We start from the raw sequence: 22,031 nt of genomic DNA on the forward strand, positions 1-22,031 counted from the left end.
TTAATAATTTAAATCTGATGTATTGAGATGTGTCCCAGATTCTTTGTGCTTACATAAATGTGCTTATATGAGTATAGATTCTTAACTTCTTTGATTTTTAGGACAAGACATTTTTAGATCTTATCCCTAGGGAGACAGTGTGTGCTGTATGTTTTCTCTACCCGGGTACCTTAGCATGAGTACAGCTAGCTGCTCTGAGCCTCCGTTTATTTATCTGGGAAACAAGAAGTCAAGGTCGTTTATCTAGGGTTTCTCCCAACTCTGAGTTCTAAACTACAAATGTGAATATGTAATTATCCACCTTAGGTTTTCCTGGCAATAATCTGACAGTAGCTTTAACAAACGTTCCATATGCACAGGCATGGCATCACTGTACTGAGCCTTTGTGTTTTATTTGTGTGACATGGAAATGCTGTCACCTGGTTGTGCTTCCAACACAGATTACCTTTTCTGGCTCAAGAAAAGGTAAGCTTTTGCCTTTCTCTTACTAGACGTCACTACCCCAGAATCTCCAAAGAATGTTGGGGAATCATCATTGGCGAATGGAGGCTTAACATCTCAAACAAAGGAAAATGGGCTGAGCGCTGCCCAGCCCGGGCCTGCGCAGCGGAAGAAACTGCTCAAAGCTCCAACCCTGGCTGAGCTGGACAGCTCTGACTCTGAGGTAAGGATGCCAGGCACGGAGATGCCCTCTGACCCTGTCCCCCACCCAGTGCCTTGAGCTGTTTGCTCATCTATTCATGTTTCAATCAGTAAAGGTAAGATTGAAGTTAATGTGGCCAGCAGGAAGGATAGTTACTGTTACTACTACAGACCAGTGCGGTGGATACCCTTAGAAAATAGCTACTGAAGTTGAGATCTGTGGTCTTAGATTATAAGTAGGGATAAGATAAGTCAACAGGCTTAAAACTCCTATGGCCTTGCTCTTTGCTTTAAGAAGGAGAAAATCAAGTTGAGACATATTTCTGCAGTTTCTTCTCCCTCTGCAGTACACCCTGACACATGTACGTCTATTCTTTCTGTAATTGTCATGCCAGCAAACAAACCTTCAAGAAGAGAGTTGTTTTCCCTGCAGTCTTTGCTTTACCCTGTGCCCTTCAGGGGAGAATGCCCATCTGCTCAGTTTCCATACCTGCATCCATGCTGCACCTCCTCCATCTGCTGAGTTACGACTGTCGGAATGGCGTGTTGCTGCTTGATAGGTCTTCACTGCCTGGCCCTAACTTAGACAAAAATGACGTTCTTCCACTCTTCTCCGTGGTACATGGACACATATATATCATTGTCAGTGCTGGCTCCATCTTCCTCATGTCCATCTGAGTTAGAAATTACTACTTAATTCTTTTATTTTCAGTTACCACCACCATCCACAACACTATCAATAATATGGTTTCTCTACTAGAGGTGTTTCCCGACAGGGCGAGGGAGATGGTCCAGTGGGGTAAAAGTGTTTGCTATGCAAGCATGAGGAACTGAGTTCAAATCCCCAGCACCTAAGCAAAAAGCAGAGTATGGATACACCCATGCCTATAACCCCAGCATTGTTGGGTTATGGAGACAAAAAGATCACTGGAGCTTGCTGGCTGTCAACTTAGCTCCAAGTTCAGAGAGAGACCTTGTCTCAAGGGAATAAGGCAGAGAGTGATATCAACAGATAACAGACATCCTCCTCTGGCTTCTTTGAAGATGTGTATGCTTGTGTAATCAAGTACATATAAATGCATGCACGCGCGCATGCGCACACACACACACACAGATATTCTTGTTACTGATATCAGTTGTCTTACCTGTTTGATTTTCTTTTTATTTCTGGGTATAATTCCCAGATTATACCCTGCACAGATCTTTTATCATTCCTCCTTGAACACTTTGGAAGACTCCATCCCATACAGCAGATAGTATGGGGGTATCTGTTTCATACAGATAGAGATGTCAGAGAGCCGCCCCATCCCTGCTGTGAGATGCTTGTGCCCATTAATAGTTAGTGCCCAAAGCAAGCAGTTAGGGCTGAGAAGGGAAGTGAATCGTGGGTATAGAAACTTTAGTCAGTAATAGGAGAAATCACAGTGCTGTAGGGTGGTATTCTTGTACAGTGTAAAGATTTGTCACTCGTATTGTTTAATAAAACGCCAGTTGGCCAGTAGCCAGGCAGGAGGTATAGGTGGGGTGACCAGACTAGGAGAATTCTGGGAAGAGGAAAGGCAGAGATGCAGTTGCCAGACAGAAACAGAGGAAACAAGATGAGAATGCCTTACTGATAAAGGTACCAAGTCACTGGCTAAACATAGATAAGAATTGTGGGTTAATTTAAGTTGTAAGAGCTAATTGATAATAAGCCTGGGCTAATAGTCTAAACAGTTTATAAATAATATCAACCTCTGTGTGTTTCTTTGGGACTGAATGGCAGTGGGACCAGTCAAGACAGAAACTTCTGTCTATATCATAGGATTATGGAAGGAAATAAATGATCTTGAAAAAAAGACCTAGAATTAAGTGCACTCTTTGTGTGTATTTTTAAATTGATGTTTTTAAGTATAAGGAAAGATTAATCAAAGGTATATTCAGGAGTGTTGTGTTCTTATTTTTAGACAAAAATTTTACAACTTATTACATTAAATCTTTAATGTTTAGAAAGCACAGATATGCAGGTGACTTATTTTAAATCAGCTGTTCACATTGGGTCTTTGTATTATGTTATCAAAGTTTCTATTAATGGGGCTGGAGAGATGGAACAGCAATTAGTAGTGCTTGCTGCATACACACAAGTACAGGAGTTCAGGTCCCAGTACCCACATGACAAGCCAGGTTCCCACATGGATCTGTGGCTGGGACTCTAGCTCCAAATGGGGCAAAGAACAGAGACAGGAGGATTTCTGGGCTTATTGACTTTCCCAGGTTCCCAAAGAAACTTTGATTGAGTGTTGGGGGGGGGGGGGAATAGGCTGAAGGATTGTGATTGGGGAAGATGTCCTGCATCTTCTTATACACACATAAATATTTTTTGTAAAAGCTTCTATTGATGAAACACAGATTTATTTAATATTGGTAGATAAATTGTATTCGTCCTAAACATGTCTCTCAACATCAGCTACTTCCAGACTATCTTTTACCGATTAAAGCCATGAAATATGTCTCTTGTAAAAGCCAGATGTTTACCCAGGTGAATGAAACACCTGATCTTAATAATGTGAAACAGTGGAGACCATTCTCCACATGGTACCTGCCCCAGGTCCTCGTTCTGAGTATGTAGAGAGAACACTGGGCCCAGCACTTCATCTTGTTAGCTGTCAGTGTAGCCTCGTGTGCTGGGGGTGTCTGTCCCTGCATCCTCTGTGGGGTGAGACAGCCGGTCCTTTTGTCCTCTACCAGGGCTGTCAGCTCGTATCAGTGCCACCGGATGGGGACAGTTGATTTTGTTGATTTTCAGTCTTCTGGATCCAAAAATAGGAAGTGAGGAGCACAGTTTCCTAATTTGGCATGGGTATCTCCGTACTCCTCTGTTAATTTCTGATGTCAGGAAATCCCTAAACCAACATTGATTTGCTTGCTTGGTCATATTTGCTTTCTCATAATGGCCATAAATACAAAGCTATCAAGTGTTTCCCATATCACATAGTAGACTATTTACTTTTTTGCTGGTGTATTTTGTTCCCTACTTCATGTATTTTTCCACTCTTCTTTTTACCAAATTCTTATTCCTCAGTTTTTTTTTCCATTCAAAGTTTACATTTATTGAATGTCTTCAGTAAGTATCAAATGCAGAAGCAAAAGTGTGGTGGCATTAACACTCCAATTGCTTCTAATTTATACAGGAATTAAAAACATGCCTGATGAGACACATGTTTGCTAGGCACTGCCTGTTGAGAGACTGAAGACTCTGGAAGGACTAGGGACACCTCAGTGCTGATTACAGGCATATAGCAGACAGGCAGGGTACTTGCCATGTTTCTGTGGGATGTTGGTCTTGCTGTGCCATGGCATGCTCATGTTGTTCTCGCTGGGCAGACTCATCATGCACACCTTCATTCCTAACTGCCTGTGTCTGTGGTGGCTCTGCTGACTAGCTGAGGCTGTACAGTGAACAAATTTAAATAGAGGAGTCTCAGGAGCGGGGAGAGGCCCACCTCCTCCCTCCCTCCCTCCCTCCCTCCCTCCCTCCCTCCCTCCTGTCTTTCTTCTTCCTTCCCACTCACGTACTTTCCCAGTTTACCTGAATATTTCCTCCTATCTTGAACATCCAGGTCCCCTGTTTTTAAACACCAAAACATATTTTTACCTCAGATGCACACAGAAGTATAATGTCCAGCAGGTAGAAATGGAATGGGAACTACAGCTAAGTCCATCCAGCACGAGCTCCCTGTCTTGCAAGATCTTGTGGAACACTGGGAAGTTTATTGTCCGTTATAAGAGCAAGTGCTGGGCCTGGGCCCAGCGGATAAAGCTCTTATTCTAGTTCACTTTCCAGTTGCTATGGTAGGCACTACACCCCAAATTAACTTGGATTAGAATGGGTTTATTTCAGCCCATAGGTTACAGTCTGCCATTAAAAGAACCCAAGACAGGCGCTTAAGGAGGAACCTGAAAGGCAGGAAGCAAAGCAGAGACCATGGAAGAATGCTGCTTCCTGGCTCAATCTCTCCCGCCTGTCTCCCTAATTAAAAATTAATCACTTTTAATTAGGCAAAGTGAGGATATGAGCCCATCCCTAATTTTAGATCCCTTCTAGTTTCTCTTGAGCCTCTGGCACCATAATTTGATGTCTTATGTTAAAGTATCTGTTTACTAGGATGTCATTCAGTAGCAGAGGATCTGAAGTTTACGAATTTGCCTTTTTTAGGAGGAAACTCTGCACAAGTCAACCAGCAGCAGCAGTGCATCTCCCTCCCTCTATGAGGACCCAGTATTGGAGGCCATGTGCGCAAGAAAGAGTGAGTGCATACCTTACAAAATCCTCGACCTAGAGCAAGGGCCCACAGTGCACTGTGACCATTTGGGGCGTATAGCACTATTGTGCCTCAGTGTCAGGAGCAGACAGGCTGCATGGACAGTTACCTTAACTAGGTCAGGCAAGTTTATTTTTGTACATTCATAGCATGCATATAGATAAATCAGCAGAGAGTGTGTGCATGCATGTGTGTGCACACACTTTTCAGATTAATGACCTCCTAGTCTGAATTTAAGCTCAGAAGCACTTAATAACCATATTTGTTCCCTACCTGCTTGGTGTAACATATGTACAGCCATGCCCAATACATGTATAGGTGGTAAAAACATTTTTATAGCTATTGGGCAGTGGATTCTGAATACAGTGTCTAAAATTAAGAGATTTCTAAAGGCTTTTAATAATGTGAAATCATTAAGAAGGGTTAGAAATTAATTTATTGAATATTAAGATGTTCTTAAGGGGTGGAGAGATAGCTCAGTAATTAAGAGCACTTGCTGCTCTCACAGTGGCCCTTAGTTAGGTTCCCAGCACCCACATAACAGCTTACAGTCATTTGTAACTCCCTCTGCTGGCCCCCATAGGCACCCCCACACACACACACACACACACACACAAAATTAAGTCAATAAGAGTTGTCTTGGTTGTTAGCTAGGCCCTCTAAACCTAACAGAGGCCCTTGAGCTGGAGCTTTAACTCAGTTGTAGAGTGACGACTGCCTAGCATACACAAAGCCCTAGATTTGAACTCTGGTGGTAGTGCAAGCTTGGAATCCCAACACTCAGGAGATAGAGGTAATAGGATCAGATCAGTAGATTGGGGTCATCCTCAGCCATATAGCAGATTTAAGACCAGCCTGGACTACATGAGATCTGTCTCAAAATAAATAAGTGAATAAATTAATATAGCATGCCCGTCAAACTGTGTAAGCAATTTCAGTATCATTTCATTTACTGGAAATTAGTACGTTGCCTTCATGGGATAATCCAAAGACATGGATCCCACTTAACTATGATGACTCTTACCTTCCTCCCTACAGTATGAGCAGCCCTGCTTTATGGGTAGAGTAGGAGGAAGTGCTAAATAAAACTTCAATAATGTAACTTATTTCTAATATCCTTATTCCTTTACATAATGCATCCAGAACCGTTCATCCTAAAGATTATCCTGAAAATTGCTAGTTAGTATTGAGAATACAGTTCAGAGGCTGAACGCTTGCTTGGCAGGTCCAAGAGTGTAAAAATAGGGTTCACTTGAATTTTGATATAGTTAGGGTTTCTTTTGGGCATACAGAATATATGTATTTCTGTGGGGATTTTTTCGGTTGGTTGGTTTTTCAAGACAGGGTTTCTCTATGTAGCCCTGGCTGTTCTGGAACTCACTCTGTAGACCAGGCTGGCCTCAAACTCAGAGGTCTGCCTACCTTTGCTTCCCAAGTTCTGGGATTAAAAACATGTACCACTGCAGCCAGCTGTTTCTGTGTTTTTAAAATAGGAATGGAGAGGTCAGTTGTAAGGTTTAATGAAAGTAAAATGAGGGCATTTGCACATACAAACCTTAAGGATAATCATAATATGTTTTAATATGAACTTGAATAGATATTAAAACCATAGAACTTTCCCCCATTTTCCTTGCTGTTTCTGTAGCAGGTTCATCTAGTAAGCGATTTTTGGAACAATTCTTTCTCCATCCCCAGAGCTGCCATCTTAAAACAGCTCTCCCCTGAAATAAGTCCTTAGTCTTTGAATACAGTGTCATCATACAGTGCAAAAGGTTATCTGTTGGAAAATTCAGAATCTTAGATTGTATTTTTTAAGAAAGTTTATTTATTTGGTTAACTCTTTAGAGCCTCCAAAATTCTTGCCTATCTCGTCAACACCCCAGCCAGAGAGACGGCAACCACCCCAGAGGCGCCATTCCATTGAAAAGGAAACACCTACCAACGTGAGGCAGTTTCTGCCACCATCCAGGCAGAGCTCGCGCTCTCTTGTAAGTACCAAAGGACAAACAGAGATGTCTAGGGAGGAATAGTCAGCTTGTTTTCAAAACGAAAAGGAGAAAAGCCCGCACAGGTTAGCCTGAACTTTACCATCTTTGAGCTAAAGAAAATGGGCTCTGGCTACAGACCAGCCTTTGGTTGATTTTGAGTACTCATTTTCAAAAGCTTTGTCAACGAGTTATTATTACAGAAATGCTTTCTTTCTCTTAGAGGGTAAAATTGTCAAAACGTTCTCAGCATAATCTGAGTAGCTCATTTTATCTGAGTGGAACAGGAAGAACTGTCCCGGCTTGTCAGTGTCGGTAATGCAGGCAGAACTGAGCTGTTCATCAGTGGCTGTTGCTCCTACACTGGGGTAGTGCACACAGAAAAGTCTGTAGAGATCCTTTTGGTTTCCCTCATGAGCTTCCAAAACACAACACGATGCAAGAGGTCCACCAACATTCCAGCCACAGTCAAATACAGCGGTTCTCAGCCTGCAGTCACAACTCCTTCAGGGTTGCATATCAGATACTTACATTACAGTTCATAACAACAGTGAAGTAATGAAGTAGCAACAAAATAATTTTATGGTTGCAGGTCACCACAACACAAGGAACTGAAAGGATCACAGCATTAGGAAGGTTGAGAAACACTGGTCTAATAGCTAATGTTGTCTTTCAGATACTCAGGAATAAAAGTCACATGAACATGCTTATATCTCCACCTTTACCTGTGATGGGTCATATGTGTTTCAAATGAGGCAGCAGACAGATGTCCTTCCTTCAAGGAGAGGACACAGTGGTCAGTATGGACGGGAAGTGTGAGCAGAATTTAGAATCTGGCATTTGATGTCACATCTATTGCAAAATAATACAATTAAAAAATTTATGGGTGATGGCCATTTTTTTATGAGATTTTTCTAACTCATTTGAGCCATTGCTCTCATTTGACATAGTGGTATGCTTGGTAACGCTACCATTTAGAGGGTCACCACAAGTTCAAAGCCAGTCTGAGATACATAGTGAGTTCCAGACCAACTGGGCTACAGAATAAGAACCTGTTTTAAGGATAGAAATTCTTTGGTGAAATGGAGACTTGTTAATGTCCTACCAGCAGTACAGCAACTCAGGAAAATAAGCTCGGATTTAAAATCCAAAACCTGTTAGCCAGTGTGGACAGATTTTTACTTTACCAAAATACACAACTGGATGTGGTGGTACACACCTGTAATGTATGCACTACTTTGGAAGCTGAGGCAAAGAAGATCAGAAGTTGAAAGTCACCCTTAAGGTCAGCCTCCTGGGTTCCATGAGACCCTGTCTCAAAAAAAGAAGAAAAAAAAAAGACAAAAAGTTATGAGCATAAGGGAGCTGTAGTGGCATTTCACTTGTATTTCAATAAATAAAACTTGCCTGGAAATGAAGCACGATTAGTAAAATCTCAGAGTCAGATATTGAGGTTCAATCTGAAGGTCAGAAAAGCAAAACAGCCAGCCACTGACTCTTACCTCAACCTCAGTCTAAAAATGGCGACACTACCTCCAGGAATCTTAGAATGACACTGTGTCTGAGAACTGTTTCCTCCCATTTTAGAATCCTCTCTAGGACTGGGATTAAAGGCATGCACCACTCAGTTTCTATGGCAACAAATGTGGCTACTAGAATTAAAAGTGTGTCTCACCAGTCTGTAAGCCTGACTGGTCAGGCTGTTTACTCTCTGATCTTCAGGCAAGCTTTATTTATTAAAATACGAATAAAATGTCATTACAAGGAACTTTAGATTACTACAAAGTAGTTTGCTCTAATAACATAAATGATGCCAAACATGCAGCTACATGCTGGGCACACAAAGACTGTTTGCTGGAGAAGGAGAACTGTGATGTGTGCTTGGTCAGACTGTAGGCTCCTGTGGAGGAGGAGGAGGAAAGAAAAATATTTGCACTCACTGAGGAGGGAGGGTCTTGGGAACAGGCAGTGGGGAAGGGGCCCGGCCCACAGATAGTGGTGGTTAAAGGGTAGGGAAGGAGGTCATGCTGGAGACAGCTCCTTCGAGTTCATGGGCACCAGCTGAGAGAAAGGAGGCCTCCTCCACACAGTGACTTTTCTCACTAGTAGTTTGGCGAGTTTGTAGAAATCACTGACAGTGAGTGAAGTCCTCTAGTTCAGGACATGATGTTCTTAAAGCATAGTTACGGAGAACTTTACCTGCACTGTAGAAAAGGAGAAAGCGTTTTGTGTTTATCTCTTCAACTGAAAATAGCAGGAATGTTTTTGCTGTAAGTAAATTTTATTTTGTTATGTTTAAATATTATTTCATTATTTGGTCAGATTACTGATATTGATTGCTCATTCAAGTGAAAAGCAGTTGTTGTTAAGGACCTTCCAGGGCCAGGGGCAAATGGGTTGTGGGCACAGGAGCTGCATCTCAACCAGCCTCATTTGGAAGAATCAGAGTCCTCACAGACCACCAAATGGAGCAGCTCTAAGTGTCTCTGCTGAGTGACTCTTGGAGTGTGACTTACTGGTTGATTCCTGACTTATAAAAGTGAATGGGATGTCAGCATGGACCATTGCCATCCACATGTTGCTTTTTGTTTTGCTTTGTTTTTCTTTCACAGTCTGTGATTGTCATTTGTAGGTCACTTGCTCAGCATTTTCTCCTTTTCTTCCCCCTGCTGTTTTCTTTTTCCCTTCCGTGCTCAGGTCCCTAGGATAACCAGTGTATGGCCAAGGACGCCTTTCCGACCGCTTTTCTCTACCATACAAACAGCTTCTCTGCTGAGCTCTCATCCTTTTGAAGCAGCCATGTTTGGGGTAGCAGGGGCTATGTATTATCTGTTTGAGAGAGCTTTTACCAGCAGGTGGAAACCCTCAAAGGTTGGCCTCTTTCCGCTGGTTCTGGGAACCCTTTTCTCTCTGTATTTCTTCTGACAGTGACACCTCAGCTACTGCACTCTGCAAGAATTAACAGCTCAGATGGGCACTTCGCTTTTGATCGCTGATTCCAATCTTGTGTAGGACTTATAGATCATGCTGTGATCTCATTGGAGAAGAAAATAGCTGAAAGGACAACAAACTCAAAATGCAGCATCAGCTAGAAAGCCCGTGGGTGTTTGTCTCTGGGAGTGACTCACTGTCAGCAGGGCATTGCTTCCTCCTGACTCCTGTACAGGCAGGCACCCCTGTGAGGGAGGGCCTCAGTGACCTCCCACCTTGGAGCCTTGGGAAGGGCTTATTCACTCACCCAGCTGGCAAACCAGTGCCCTGCTGACCAAACAGCTGTTGCGGTCACGATGGACACCCTGCCACACCTGTAGAGGTGCAGGTGCATCCCGGTGTTTCTCCCACACTCCATCACCAGCTCTGTGATCAAATACCCTCCCACACACACACAGAATGCTACTTCTCCAGAAAGAGAAGTGAGTTTTCTTTTTACTGATAGTTATTCAAAGCATTTTTTTAAAAACTATTTCTTATTTTATCACATTTTGGGGGATTTTTTTTCTCTCACAGAATAATATATGTTACTGTCATTTGAATGTTTTTGAAAGGCCACATTAAACCCTCTCACCCCTTCCCCAGTGGTAGAGAGCAGCAAGGGCCTGGCTCTTCAAGGATCTATTATGAAACAAGCCCTTGGCAGACAGAGGACCCAGCGGCTGGATTCTCTGTTACCCATCTCAAGTTAAAGGACATAGGGCACAGTGAGCATGTTCCTAACTCTGTCGTTTGTCACAGAATCTCTGTGTCCATCTGTATTCACTACTCCCCACCTAACTTTAGACAAAATAGGTGGCTCTTTAATTCTCTTACTGCCACGTGTTGACATTGTATTATGAACGTCCTCAAACAGAAATACCTACATGAGGTCCATAGACTGAAGCAAAAAACAAATTCACTTTCAGTTTTAAAATTGAATTTAAAGAGATGAGTGATTAAATGTAAGTCATGTTTTTATTTAGGTTGGATAGTTTATAAATATCTGCCACTGGTATGGCCTAAGCTTCTTTCTAACTGAAGCAATTATATAAAAGATAAAAGATCTCTCTTCTCAGCCTGCAAGATGGCTCAGCAGGTTAAGGTACTTGTTGCCTACCAAGCCTGATAGCCTGAGTTCAATCCTCAGAGCCCACATTATGGAGGGAGAGAACCACAAGTGGTCCTCTTATGTCCACAACCTCACTGTGTGCACATGTGCCCCGTGCTACACATTAAAATAGGTAGACAGAAAGACAGACAGACAAGTCAGTCCTCTCGTTTCTCTGTGGCTGGTAACTAATAATCAGAGTTTCACATTTTGCTCTCTAATTTCCGTGCCGCCTCATTCTGACCTCTTTTGTCTGATTAAACTATGATCAGAATATTCAGTAACATTCAGCTTGTAAACATGTAAATAAGGGGCATGCCTGGCCCCATTGTCAGAGTCTTTGCTGCTCTCCCCCACCCACCCACCCACCCACCCATTCTGAGTTACTTTGGGACATAGAACAACAGGGGTGGTGGAGTCAGGCTGGCCTAACCCCATCTGCTGACCCCATAGCAGGGGACAGTATACAGGGTCATATGCGGAAGGCCCTCTCTTATCTCAGCACCTGGGATACTCCTCAGCTGGGAGCATAAGATCTGTTACAGTTTGATTTGGCTTTAGAGATTTTGAATTAATATTGTCAAATGGAAAAATAGTTAAAACTATTATAGTCACAATGTTGCATTAAAGTCTTGTTGTCCTTGGGCAAGCTCCAGAGTTAAAACATTAGCATTTGACATGATGGAAATTTTTTTTATTGAGGGTAGACTGCATGAAATTTTTAAAAAGAATAAAAATAAGCAAGCTCCATGATTTCTTACTGTGAAGCACTGGATTTGCAAGTGGTTCAAAGCAGAAAGTTGAAGGTATCTTGACAAAGTAGGCTGTTTTGTGACTTAGACTGCAGGGAGGGAAACACAGCTGGGAATTTGTTTTGTGTGGCAGTCTGTCCTCAAGTAACAACATTTCCCAGCCAGGGAGCTGCAGGACACAGGGATCTGAATGCCTGCTTCGTTAGTTAGATTAGCAGAGTATTTTGCTACAGCTTAGTAGGTTTGTCAGAGTTAACTAACAGCTACCTTTTATTAAATACTAGTGGAAAAACTTCTCTGACAAAAAATTGGAAAAGAAAAATCATCACAAAACCATGCTCAGCCAGCACCACTAATTTAATAGCCCACTTACGTGGCCTACCCTTCACAAAGGTAGCTCATGTGACCCTGCTCTGTTATCCGGGTAAAACAAAATCAGGGCATATTGAACACGCTGCTTAATCCTGTAATCTCTGAAAGTGTTTCCACTAAAGGGGAAATCGTGTGTGATGGCGGCTCTTTTTGAACGCCCATTGTGGGCGTCTTAGAGCAAATGATACAGTCTACTTGAGTAAACCCTGACCCCCAACTACTGAGAAGCTCCTCATCTTAACAACTCAACTGCAGGTTCTTTCCAAAGCATCTAAAACAGCCCAGCCCCTTAAGTTAGCTTGAGCAGATCCTGTGTTAAATTGAAGCTAAGTGAGACAGACTTGTTTTTTTTTTTTAGTAAATGCTAATGTTTGTCAAATTTGCAACCTAGATTTATTTTTGTTTCTTTCTGATTGAAAGACAGAACTGAATGTTAACACTCCATAAACTGATGCCCTCATAGTCATGTGCTTTCTCATTTGGCTTATTTGGTTCCAGAATGCCTGGGAGCAGTGCTGCGGTGTGTGGGAGTGAATTGTAATGTGTGTGCTAAGAACATTTTCAGTGTCAATTCACCACAATGGCCCCTTGAAGCCTGGCAGGGCCTGAGTGCACAGGGCTGTTCTGTCTTTCTCTTAGATCCACCAATCAACAGCACCGGATGGAGGACGGATGGTTCGAGGCTCTTATTCAGTGGATCAGTTACATCAACATTTTTCACAGCTGTTTGTAAGGAGGCCATTAACATAAGAAGCCAACATAAATATTTATCATGAAAGGCTCCGTCTCCATCTGTGCTGACTGTGCATTCAGCAGCCGGTGAAAAGACCTGGGGCGGCTGGAGAGATGGGCCTCGGCAATAAGCTGCCCATGCTCCCACTTCCTGCTGCGGTTCCACTCAAAGCTTTAGGGAGTTTTGAGAGTGTGCTGATGTAACTGATCACTCAGCAATGCTTATCTGTATAAAGTACTAACCACCTTCACTTGGCTGTTCTGGGTACCACAAGCCAGTTTGGAAAACAGGACAAAACTTGTACATTTCCAGGAGCGTGTAGTTCAGAATACATTTGCAGAATCATCTGTGACACAAGACTTGATTCGATTAACCAGAGATACCTGACCAAATGTGAGGAACTTCGGTTTATTGGAAATTGCATTAGGCTGCAACATTTCACTCGGTCATGGTCCTGTTTTCTGTGGTGCACTTAGGAGTGATGTGGTCCCCAGAGGGAGCCAGCTCTGTCCCAGTGATCATGGGACTCCTGTCCTCTGAAGCTACTAACCTGGTGTCTGATCTCAGGGGAGCACTGCAGTTCTAGAGCGGAGCGGGCACTCCTCACTCACAAGGCCTTTGAATTTCAGGAGGAATTCTGCTACCCAGTGGAGTGCCTCGCTCTCACCGTGGAGGAAGTGATGCACATCCGTCAGGTGCTGGTGAAAGCAGAGCTGGAAAAGTACCAACAGTATAAGGATGTCTACACTGCCCTGAAAAAAGGAAAGGTAGACCGGTTTAAAGTTGATTGAACTGTACAATGTATGGTCTCTTATGAGGCCTGGGTGCTAGGCAGGTGGTACAGGACCTCAGGGGTCTTAGGAGGTCAGGTATTTATATTCTAAGCTATTCCCTGTTCTTTCTCCTTCAAAGAGGAGTTTTTGGTTTCTCCCTTGGCAAAAGTAATAGACAGTTTAAAAAACGACCCTAAGAGATAATATATGGCTTCCTAAAGCCATGTGTACTTGGGTTGCACTTTTAAAGGATCAGTAAAGAAAGCATGTCTGAGAGACAGGAGTGCCTTCCCTCAGAATTGATCCCATGACCTTGAGATGGTTGAGCACTGAGTTTTTGTTATTTTCAAAGAACTGTCATTAAACATAAAACCAGCTTATGTGTCACAGCCAAGCATAAAAGCTAGGTTTCTGGGTTCTTGTCCTCTTCTGTCTGCAAACATACCTGAGATATCCCCCAGATGAGCGGGAAGCAGATCCGCCATGGGAGCCAGGAAGGGTTGGCCCCATTCTCTTCTCCTTTTAACTTTGTATTTTTTAGCTCTGCTTCTGTTGCCGAACCCGGAGGTTTTCCTTCTTCACGTGGTCTTACACCTGTCAGTTCTGTAAGAGGTAAGGCTTTTATCACTATAGAGTTCCAGCAGACACACAGAAATGCCAGTTATTCTTTTGTTCCATCGTTTTTCCCGCTCGAGATTGGCGTTAGAAAGAACCCATTCTGTGGCTTTATTCTGTGCCTGCCTTACCACTTGGCACTGCAGTTTCTTCAAGAGTGGGTTGAACTATTGTTGAACCTGGGAAAAAGCTCTGGCTTTGCCTACACCCATTGTGTCCACCAAGTAACACTTCTTGTTTTGTACACAGGCCCGTGTGCTCACAGTGTTGCAAAAAGGTAAGCTTAACTCCTGGAATTTCCAGTGCGTCTGTTTGCTCCCCGTGCTCATCCTGGAGCTAATTCTCACTTTTGTTTGGGATAACAGATGCGGCTGCCCTCCAAGCCATATTCCACTCTACCTATCTTCTCGTTGGGACCTTCTGCCTTGCAAAGGGGGGAAAGTTGTACGAGGTCAGAAAAACCCTCCACTGGTCACCATAGGCCACTTCGGAGTATCGCCAGGTAAGCAGGGATCAGGAACTTCAAGAGTGTCCTCTGAATAAATAGCACATAGGGATGGGGTGATTATGACAGGACTAGGGTTTGGCTCAGGGCATGTTGCTGGTTCTTTGGTTTTGGGGGGGGGGTGTTGTGTTTTGGGTTTTGGTTTTTCAAGACAGGATTTCTCTGTAGCTTTTAGAGCCTATCCTTGAACTTGTAGACCAGGCTGGCTTCGAACTCCTAGAGATCCGCCTGCCTCTGCCCCCGAGTGCTGGGTTTAAAGGCGTGCGGCCACCACTGCGCAGCTTGGTTCTTTGGTTTTAATACAATTTCAGTCTTGCACAAATCTCCAAAGTTCCTCCAAGGGCACTTTTCGGTTGATAATACCTAGTTACTTAAAAGATATTGTAACGCCAGGCAGTGGTGGCGCACACCTTTAATCCAGCACTTGGGAGACAGAGGCAGGCGGATCTCTGTGAGTTTGAGGTCAGCCTGGTCTATAGAGTGAGTTCCAGGACAGCCAGAACTGTTACACACAGAAACCCTGTCTTGGGATGGGGGAGATATTTTAGCATAATTTTGTTTAATTATATTTCAGAATAACTTTTATGCCTTTAAAAGGTCATCTTTAAAATTGACTTTTAGGCTATGTGGGCCGTGTCTGTGATCCAGATTAGAAAGTCGTTGGGGTTGGAGAGGCGGGTCAGTAACCAAGAGCACTCACCACTCTTGGAGAGAACGCGAGTTCAGTGCCCAGCACCCACATAAGGCCTTACGACTGCAATTCCGGGTCTTGGGGTTCTGGTGCTCTGTTCTAGACTGTAAGGCACTACACGCATACATGTAGGCAAAACACTCATACACATAAAATAAAAATAAATCTAAAAAAATAAATTCCATTTCATCTGCAGCTGCATAGTGAGATGCTATCTACAAAAACAACTACAAAACACATTGTCCTTGTTTTTTCAGTCTTGTCTAGTCTTCCTTTCCTCCTTACCTAGTTTAAAATAAAATCCATTGACACTTGTGTTTATAACGTCTGCTATAGCTGTGACTTGTTTATTATCGTAAAGGCAGAGATAAAGCTTTATGCTAAGAATTGAGCCTCAAACCATTCAGTATAGGGTAGGCCACTATTGTCCTTAACAGAAAGGGAAGGTCCCCCCAGGCCACATGCTGGCAGGGCCAAGAGATCCTTGACTCTGGACTGTGGGGTTAGAAAGCCGTGTGCATAGTACTTAACCTGGGCCCATGAAGCCCTGAGCCCTGGTCTCCTGGGACTTGGCTGGCTGTCCATGGGAAGCACTGAAGGGCCAGGGACAAGCCCAGGACAGCCATCAGTTGACCAGGGCATTTGTACCTACCGTGTCTTCCTTTCGCTTTCTTTCCCCTTTGGACAGTAGTTAGTTGACACAGTAGCTGAGTTAGATAATCTGCAGTTACCGCAAACAGTCTTGGAAGCATATGGTTATAATTCAGCTCCACCTAGCCAAGCACTCAAACAGAATTGTTGGGGATGCGTGAGCATAGGAACAAAAGAGGATAACAAACGAAGAGTGGTGAGGTGTTTTTTCAGGATCAGACTCATAAATTACTTCTGCCTCTATAGTCTGACCTATTACTATCTGCCATCCACTAAAGTTGATTGGTAGTGATGTAGAATACTGGAACTTGGAAAAAGACTATGAATCAATAGAATAGTTCGGTAGAATGTTAGCAACACTTATTTGCATTTCACTTAGATGTTTAAAACTGTAATCGATGCTAGGCGGTGGTGGCACACTTCTTTAAACCCAGCACTTGGGAGGCAGAGGCAGGTGGATCTCTGTGAGTTCAAGGCCAGCCTGGTCCACAGAGCAGGTTCCAGGACAGCCAGGACTGTTAAATAGAGAAACTTTGCCTTGGAAATTCAAGAAAAATAAAGAAAAAAGAAAAAAAACATAGTCCATGATGTGCGGTAATCAAGAAAATATCTGGACACTCTGTTTTCCTAAAATTCTACAAGAGAAGAGAATTTTCAGTGATCTCGTTCTCTTTGTTTCTTATTTGTTTGTTGTGTTACTGGGGTTGAACCAGGGCCTTCACATGCTGGGCAAATATTCAGCTATTGGGCAGCTAAGTCACAGTATTGGATTTTGCTGTTGGCTTTGTTTTGGTTTTGAGCGTTTTTGTATGTGTTTGCGTGTTTGTGGGTGCACAGTGTACATTTAAAGGCCAGAAGCTGACATCCGTTTCCATGTCTACATTTAAAGGCCAGAAGCTGACACCCCTTTCCATCTCATATGTTAGACTGGATCTGAACTTGAAACTCCCTCTGACCACTTGCTACAGGGTTTTCTGACTCTGCTTCCTGAGTACTAGGGTTACAGGCAAACCCCCATGCCCACGTGGCTTTTACATGGGTGCTGGGTATCAACACTCCTATCTTCACCTTTGCAGGGCACAAGGTTTTACTTGCTGAGCCACCTTTAATTACTTTATTATTTTATGCATGTGGGTGTTTTTCTTGCATGTAAGTCTGTCGGCCATTTGTGAACCTGGTACCTGTGGAGCCCAGAAGAGGACTTCAGATCCCATCCATCTAGAGTTTCATATGGGTTCTAGGAATTAGGTTGAGGTCCTCCAGTAGAATAACCAGTGCTCTCTTTTTTTTTTTTTTAAATATTTATTTATGATGTATACAATGTTCTGTCTGTGTGTGTGCCTACAGGCCAGAAGAGGGCACCAGACCTCATTACAGATGGTTGTGAGCCACCATGTGGTTGCTGGGAATTGAACTCAGGACCTTTGAAAGAGCAGGCAATGCTCTTAACCGCTGAGCCATCTCTCCAACTCCCCCCCCCCCAACCATTGCTCTTAACCCCTGAGCCATCACTCCAGCTCCACCCACCCCACAGTATTATTGCTGTTGCTGTTATTATCGTTATTTCTCCTTTCTTTGTCTTCCTTCTTTTTCCTCCTCCTCTTCCCTCCTTTTCTTCCTCCTTCTTCCTTCTTTTTCTTCTTTCTTCTTTTTCGTGAGACAGGGACTCACTATATAGCCCTGGCTGTTCAGGAACTCACTCTGCAGACCAGGCTGACCTTGAACTCAGAGATGCCTGCCTCTGCCTTCCTAGTGCTGAGATTAAAGGTGTGCACCACCACTGCCTGACTCTCTTACCTATTCTTAATATTGCAGTTGAACTATTAAGAATGGTAAATATTTTTAGTTTTCTCCCACAGGTTTTCCTCAAAATCAAGGTCGGTGGACAAATCAGATGAAGAACTCCAGTTTCCCAAAGAATTGATGGAGGATTGGAGTACAATGGAGGTGTGTGTAGACTGCAAAAAGTTCATCTCCGAAATCATCAGCTCAAGCCGGCGCAGCCTGGTGTTGGCCAACAAAAGAGCCCGGTTGAAAAGGAAGACACAGTCTTTCTACATGTCCTCAGCGGGCCCCTCGGAGTACTGCCCCTCCGAAAGGACTATCAATGAGATCTGAGCCCTGTGCCTTCCCTTTGCGTTTGTGTCCAGGGCAGCCTCGGTGCAGCCATGCTGCAGGATCTTCCCAGGGGTTTTCCTTAGCAGGCTCCACCCGCAACAGGTCAGGCTTGTGCTGCACCTTGTGGCACAGACGCAAGGCTGTGTTCATATCGGTTGATGGTACGAGGCAGGTCAGCCAGTTGTTCATTTGCACTCAGAAAGCCTAAAACTTGATTTTGTGTGTGTGAATAGGGAAGCCAGACACTTCCTTAGTTCAGTTCCTCGATGTTCTTCAGATAATTTCCTGACTAAGGCAAAAAGCTTCTTGTGTGTGAAGTCGGTCTGACAGAGTGTTGATGTTAGCACAGTTCTAAGCAGTAAGTCATATTGGCATTCCACTTGACAGTGTTCCTATCCATGTACATAATGGTCCAAAGCCCTGCCACACTCCGGCTCCCTGGGGTGGGCCAGGGTGGCTGTTCTCTCACAGCACAAACCTAGAAGGCCTTGCTGATACTCTCCTCCTTTGGGGCTCTGGCTGCATCCAGCGCAGAACATCCAAGTGAGCCGTACAGGTGGCCACTTCTGTGAGTTGCTGGGTCTGTCCAGCTATCATGCCTCAGTGTCTCCCGAGCTGCTAACAGACCTCCATTCCCTGTTGTGAATGTATTAGGTTCTGAATAGTTTTATAATACACATTTAAGAATTAAAATTTTGTGGACGTTTGAGGAAAAAGGAAGACTAAAATTTTGTCAAGCAGCTTAATGTGTTGGTGAACTGTGACAGGTGTGGCTGCAGAGGGTGCCACAGAAAGGAGCCGCAGCTCAGACGGTTTCAGCAACATTTTCCATAACTTTATAGCGTGGCCATCATGACTCAATTAACCACAGTTTGGTACCTGAGACTCAAACTGAAGATTATTTTTATAAATGAATTTTAAAAGAAAAATCCCGACTCTTTAAAACTTCAAGAAAATGAACCTGCTGCCATGCATAATTTTTGGATGCTTTTGCACTAGTTGTCTTGTGAAGAGCATCTGAGCAAGGGCCGTTGGCAGGTAGTGTGGGTTCCTGTGACTCAAGCCATTGTCTGTCCCTCGTTCCCATATGCTTAGAAATAGCCAGGCAATCAGATTGCCACTAACATTTGGAAAATCAGTTAAGGCACATGCACAGTAATTCCTGAAAATCAGTTAAGGCACATGCACAGTAATTCCTGAAAGATATTAAAAACGCTCTCATAGTCACCACTGATGGCAGCTCCATTTAATAAAGGGCATGACAGTTGCATTTCATACCAACATCAAAGTAAAACAACATTTCTACATTAAATTGACAGCAACACCTCAGAAATGCTCCCGTAGTCATTTCTAATGCATTGAAATCTATAGTTTAGTAAATGGCTTTAAATTACTTAAAACTGACAAAATAAACTTTACCAGTTGTCTAAAGTCATGCATGTTAGTAGTTCCTCTGTACTGCATGTAGAAGTGGGCCACCAGAAGACCCTTACCAACTGCATTCCAGCTGTTTTAAGACTGTTGTTTAAGAGCTATAAAAATTGCATTGTGTGAATCCCAGTTGTATAGTTTTCCCTGAGACCACTTGAACTTTACACACTCTGGCCCCAGGCATAAATTCTTTAAAAAAAAAAAAGGGGGGGGGGGATGACCTCCTGGAAGGGAGCAAGGAAGAAAGTACCTGTGTAGGTTTATAAGCATGCATGTAGGGTGACCTGCTTCTGTAAAGCAGTGACTAATTACTGTGTGACTTCCCACATGAGACACTGAGTCCCATTCCCCAAGTGAAAATTTCATTCACATTCCCAAATCAATGACCTAGTAAATCTCGTGGCTATGACTTCATTCCTTCAGGCTTATGGTGCTGTGCATAGTAATTTGGGCATCGTGAGCACTTTTCCTAGAGCATCAGGATGTAAATCTTTCGGCACACTAATGGGATTTACCAAGTGTGTGAAAAGAGTTCAAGTGTATGCCATGCTCAGTGAAACAACCTGCGAAGAAGTGGTGGAAAAAATGGCACATGACAAGGTTGAGCTGGTAGAATAACATTACCGTTGTTTGACGAACACAAAATAAATGTGTGTTTAGCTCTACCTTGTCTACAAGACAGACTCCCCTCCCCCAGCACTCGTTAAGCTAGGATCCCATAGGCTAAGCACTCCAGAGCTGGCTCAGCTTGTGCACAGCTTGCTTGTCAGTCCTAGCTGCCAGTAATCAGCTTCCTGCCCTCCGGGAACCACATGAGCAGCCATTCACACTGCTTTCCTGCTGCGCTGCTGCTTTAGTTCAGCAGTTGTTTCTGGCCGACCCCAGAGTCCAGTGCATCTCCTGAACACATCTGGATGTTGTCCCTCTTGACCCCTCTAGGTATGAGCACCAGTTCCGTTGGTCCCACAGACCATGAGGTCAGAGTATGTAAGAATATTTGTAAATATTGTAACATATCCATTAATATTTGAAAGGCATTTGTTATTGGCAATGGGAATTAGTTCTCCCAAGACAAGTAAAAATTAAATAATTGATTTGTACATTGACTTAATTACTAGATTTCAAGTCTCAGTCCTTTCAAATTAAACCAGAAAGTTGTTTTTGCAGTCGTTCTAAAAACAATCTGTGTTGAAGAGATGTGTGGTGCTATGTGTAGTACCATGAACTCAACACTACAAAGTTTGTAAGGTTTTTATTTTTCTAACTGCTAATAGAGGACTGAAGTTTAGGTAAATATAGGAAAAATAAAAGTTTTGAATTACATTGCTGTTTGTTAAAATAAAACAAAAAATTTACACATTGAAGGACCATGAAGAAAGTGTACTAGTCTGTGTACTGACTGGTCTCTGACCTGGCTTCCCATGTGTAAGCAAAATATTGCTGACATTCCAAGATAAATGATACTGCTAAATGTGTTTCATAAGAGTATTTTATTTTGCCAGGCGGTAGTGGCACATGCCTTTAATCCCAGCACTTGGGAGGCAGAGGCAGGCGAATCTCTGTGAATTCGAGGCCAGCCTGGTCTACAAGAGCTAGTTCCAGTACAGCCTCCAAAGCTACAGAGAAACCCCGTCTCGAAAAAAAAAAAAAAAGAAGTATTTTACCTTAGCAAGGTGTGTTACCACACACCTTTAATCCCAGCATTCCAGAGGCAGAGGCAGGAAATCTCTGTGATTTAAGGCCAGCCTGATCTACACAGTGAGACCTTGTCTTCTTCCTTTCCTTTCTTTATTTTTTATTTTTAAGTCATTTTAATTTAAAACTTACGTAGGGAAAAATAAAATGGTTTTTGTCATTTCTGTGTTGAGTTCCTATTGTAAAATGGTGATGTCTTCCAGGAACTAGCTAGCTGTTAGAAGTCATGCAGGTTGTAAAACTTACAACAGAAGTTTAAAAACACTTTAAAAATAAGTTCCCAAGGACCAAGTAGAAAAATAAAAATAGGCTGGGCGATGGTGGCGCATGCCTTTAATCCCAGCACTCGGGAGGCAGAGGCAGGTGGATCTCTGTGAGTTCGAGACCAGCCTGGTCTACAGAGCTAGTTCCAGGACAGGCTCCAAAGCCACAGAGAAACCCTGTCTCGAAAAAAAAACAAAAAAACAAACAAACAAAAAAAAAAAAACAAAAAAAAGGAGAAACAGTTCTCCCGTCAGTGGCTTCTGTTAGGAAGCATGTGAGAGGTAGTTGTCAGGTATGGTAGAACATTTGGGAAGTGGAGACAGGAGGATCATGAGTCTGAAGATTGCCTGGGCAGCTTGGCCCTGCAGTGCAGCAACCTTGGTCCTGCTGCCTCCCTTAACTGTAAGCATCCACTTGCTCAG

The 22,031-nt window shown here is 43.2% G+C and overlaps 1 protein-coding gene across 5 annotated transcripts in view; it reads left to right on the forward strand.

Moving 5' to 3' along the window:
- The window catches only part of Spire1 (spire type actin nucleation factor 1), a 124,385-nt gene extending 103,365 nt beyond the window's left edge, over positions 1–21,020 (forward strand). For 2 of the 5 annotated variants that reach the window (XM_057788428.1, XM_057788430.1), the window contains 9 exons: positions 492–664; positions 4,838–4,928; positions 6,789–6,931; positions 9,626–9,799; positions 13,496–13,633; positions 14,181–14,251; positions 14,504–14,531; positions 14,620–14,756; positions 17,961–21,020. In XM_057788428.1, the coding sequence (XP_057644411.1) occupies positions 492–664; positions 4,838–4,928; positions 6,789–6,931; positions 9,626–9,799; positions 13,496–13,633; positions 14,181–14,251; positions 14,504–14,531; positions 14,620–14,756; positions 17,961–18,219 (1,214 nt within the window). In that variant the 3' untranslated portion in view covers positions 18,220–21,020. Of the gene's footprint in view, positions 1–491; positions 665–4,837; positions 4,929–6,788; positions 6,932–9,625; positions 9,800–13,495; positions 13,634–14,180; positions 14,252–14,503; positions 14,532–14,619; positions 14,757–17,947 lie in introns of all 5 variants that reach the window. The other 3 variants (XM_057788431.1, XM_057788433.1, XM_057788432.1) reach the window with 2 other exon arrangements.
- The last annotated feature ends 1,011 nt before the right edge of the window (positions 21,021–22,031 follow it).

This window comes from Chionomys nivalis, chromosome 14, assembly GCF_950005125.1.
Source record: "Chionomys nivalis chromosome 14, mChiNiv1.1, whole genome shotgun sequence".
Classification (NCBI taxonomy): domain Eukaryota; kingdom Metazoa; phylum Chordata; class Mammalia; order Rodentia; family Cricetidae; genus Chionomys; species Chionomys nivalis.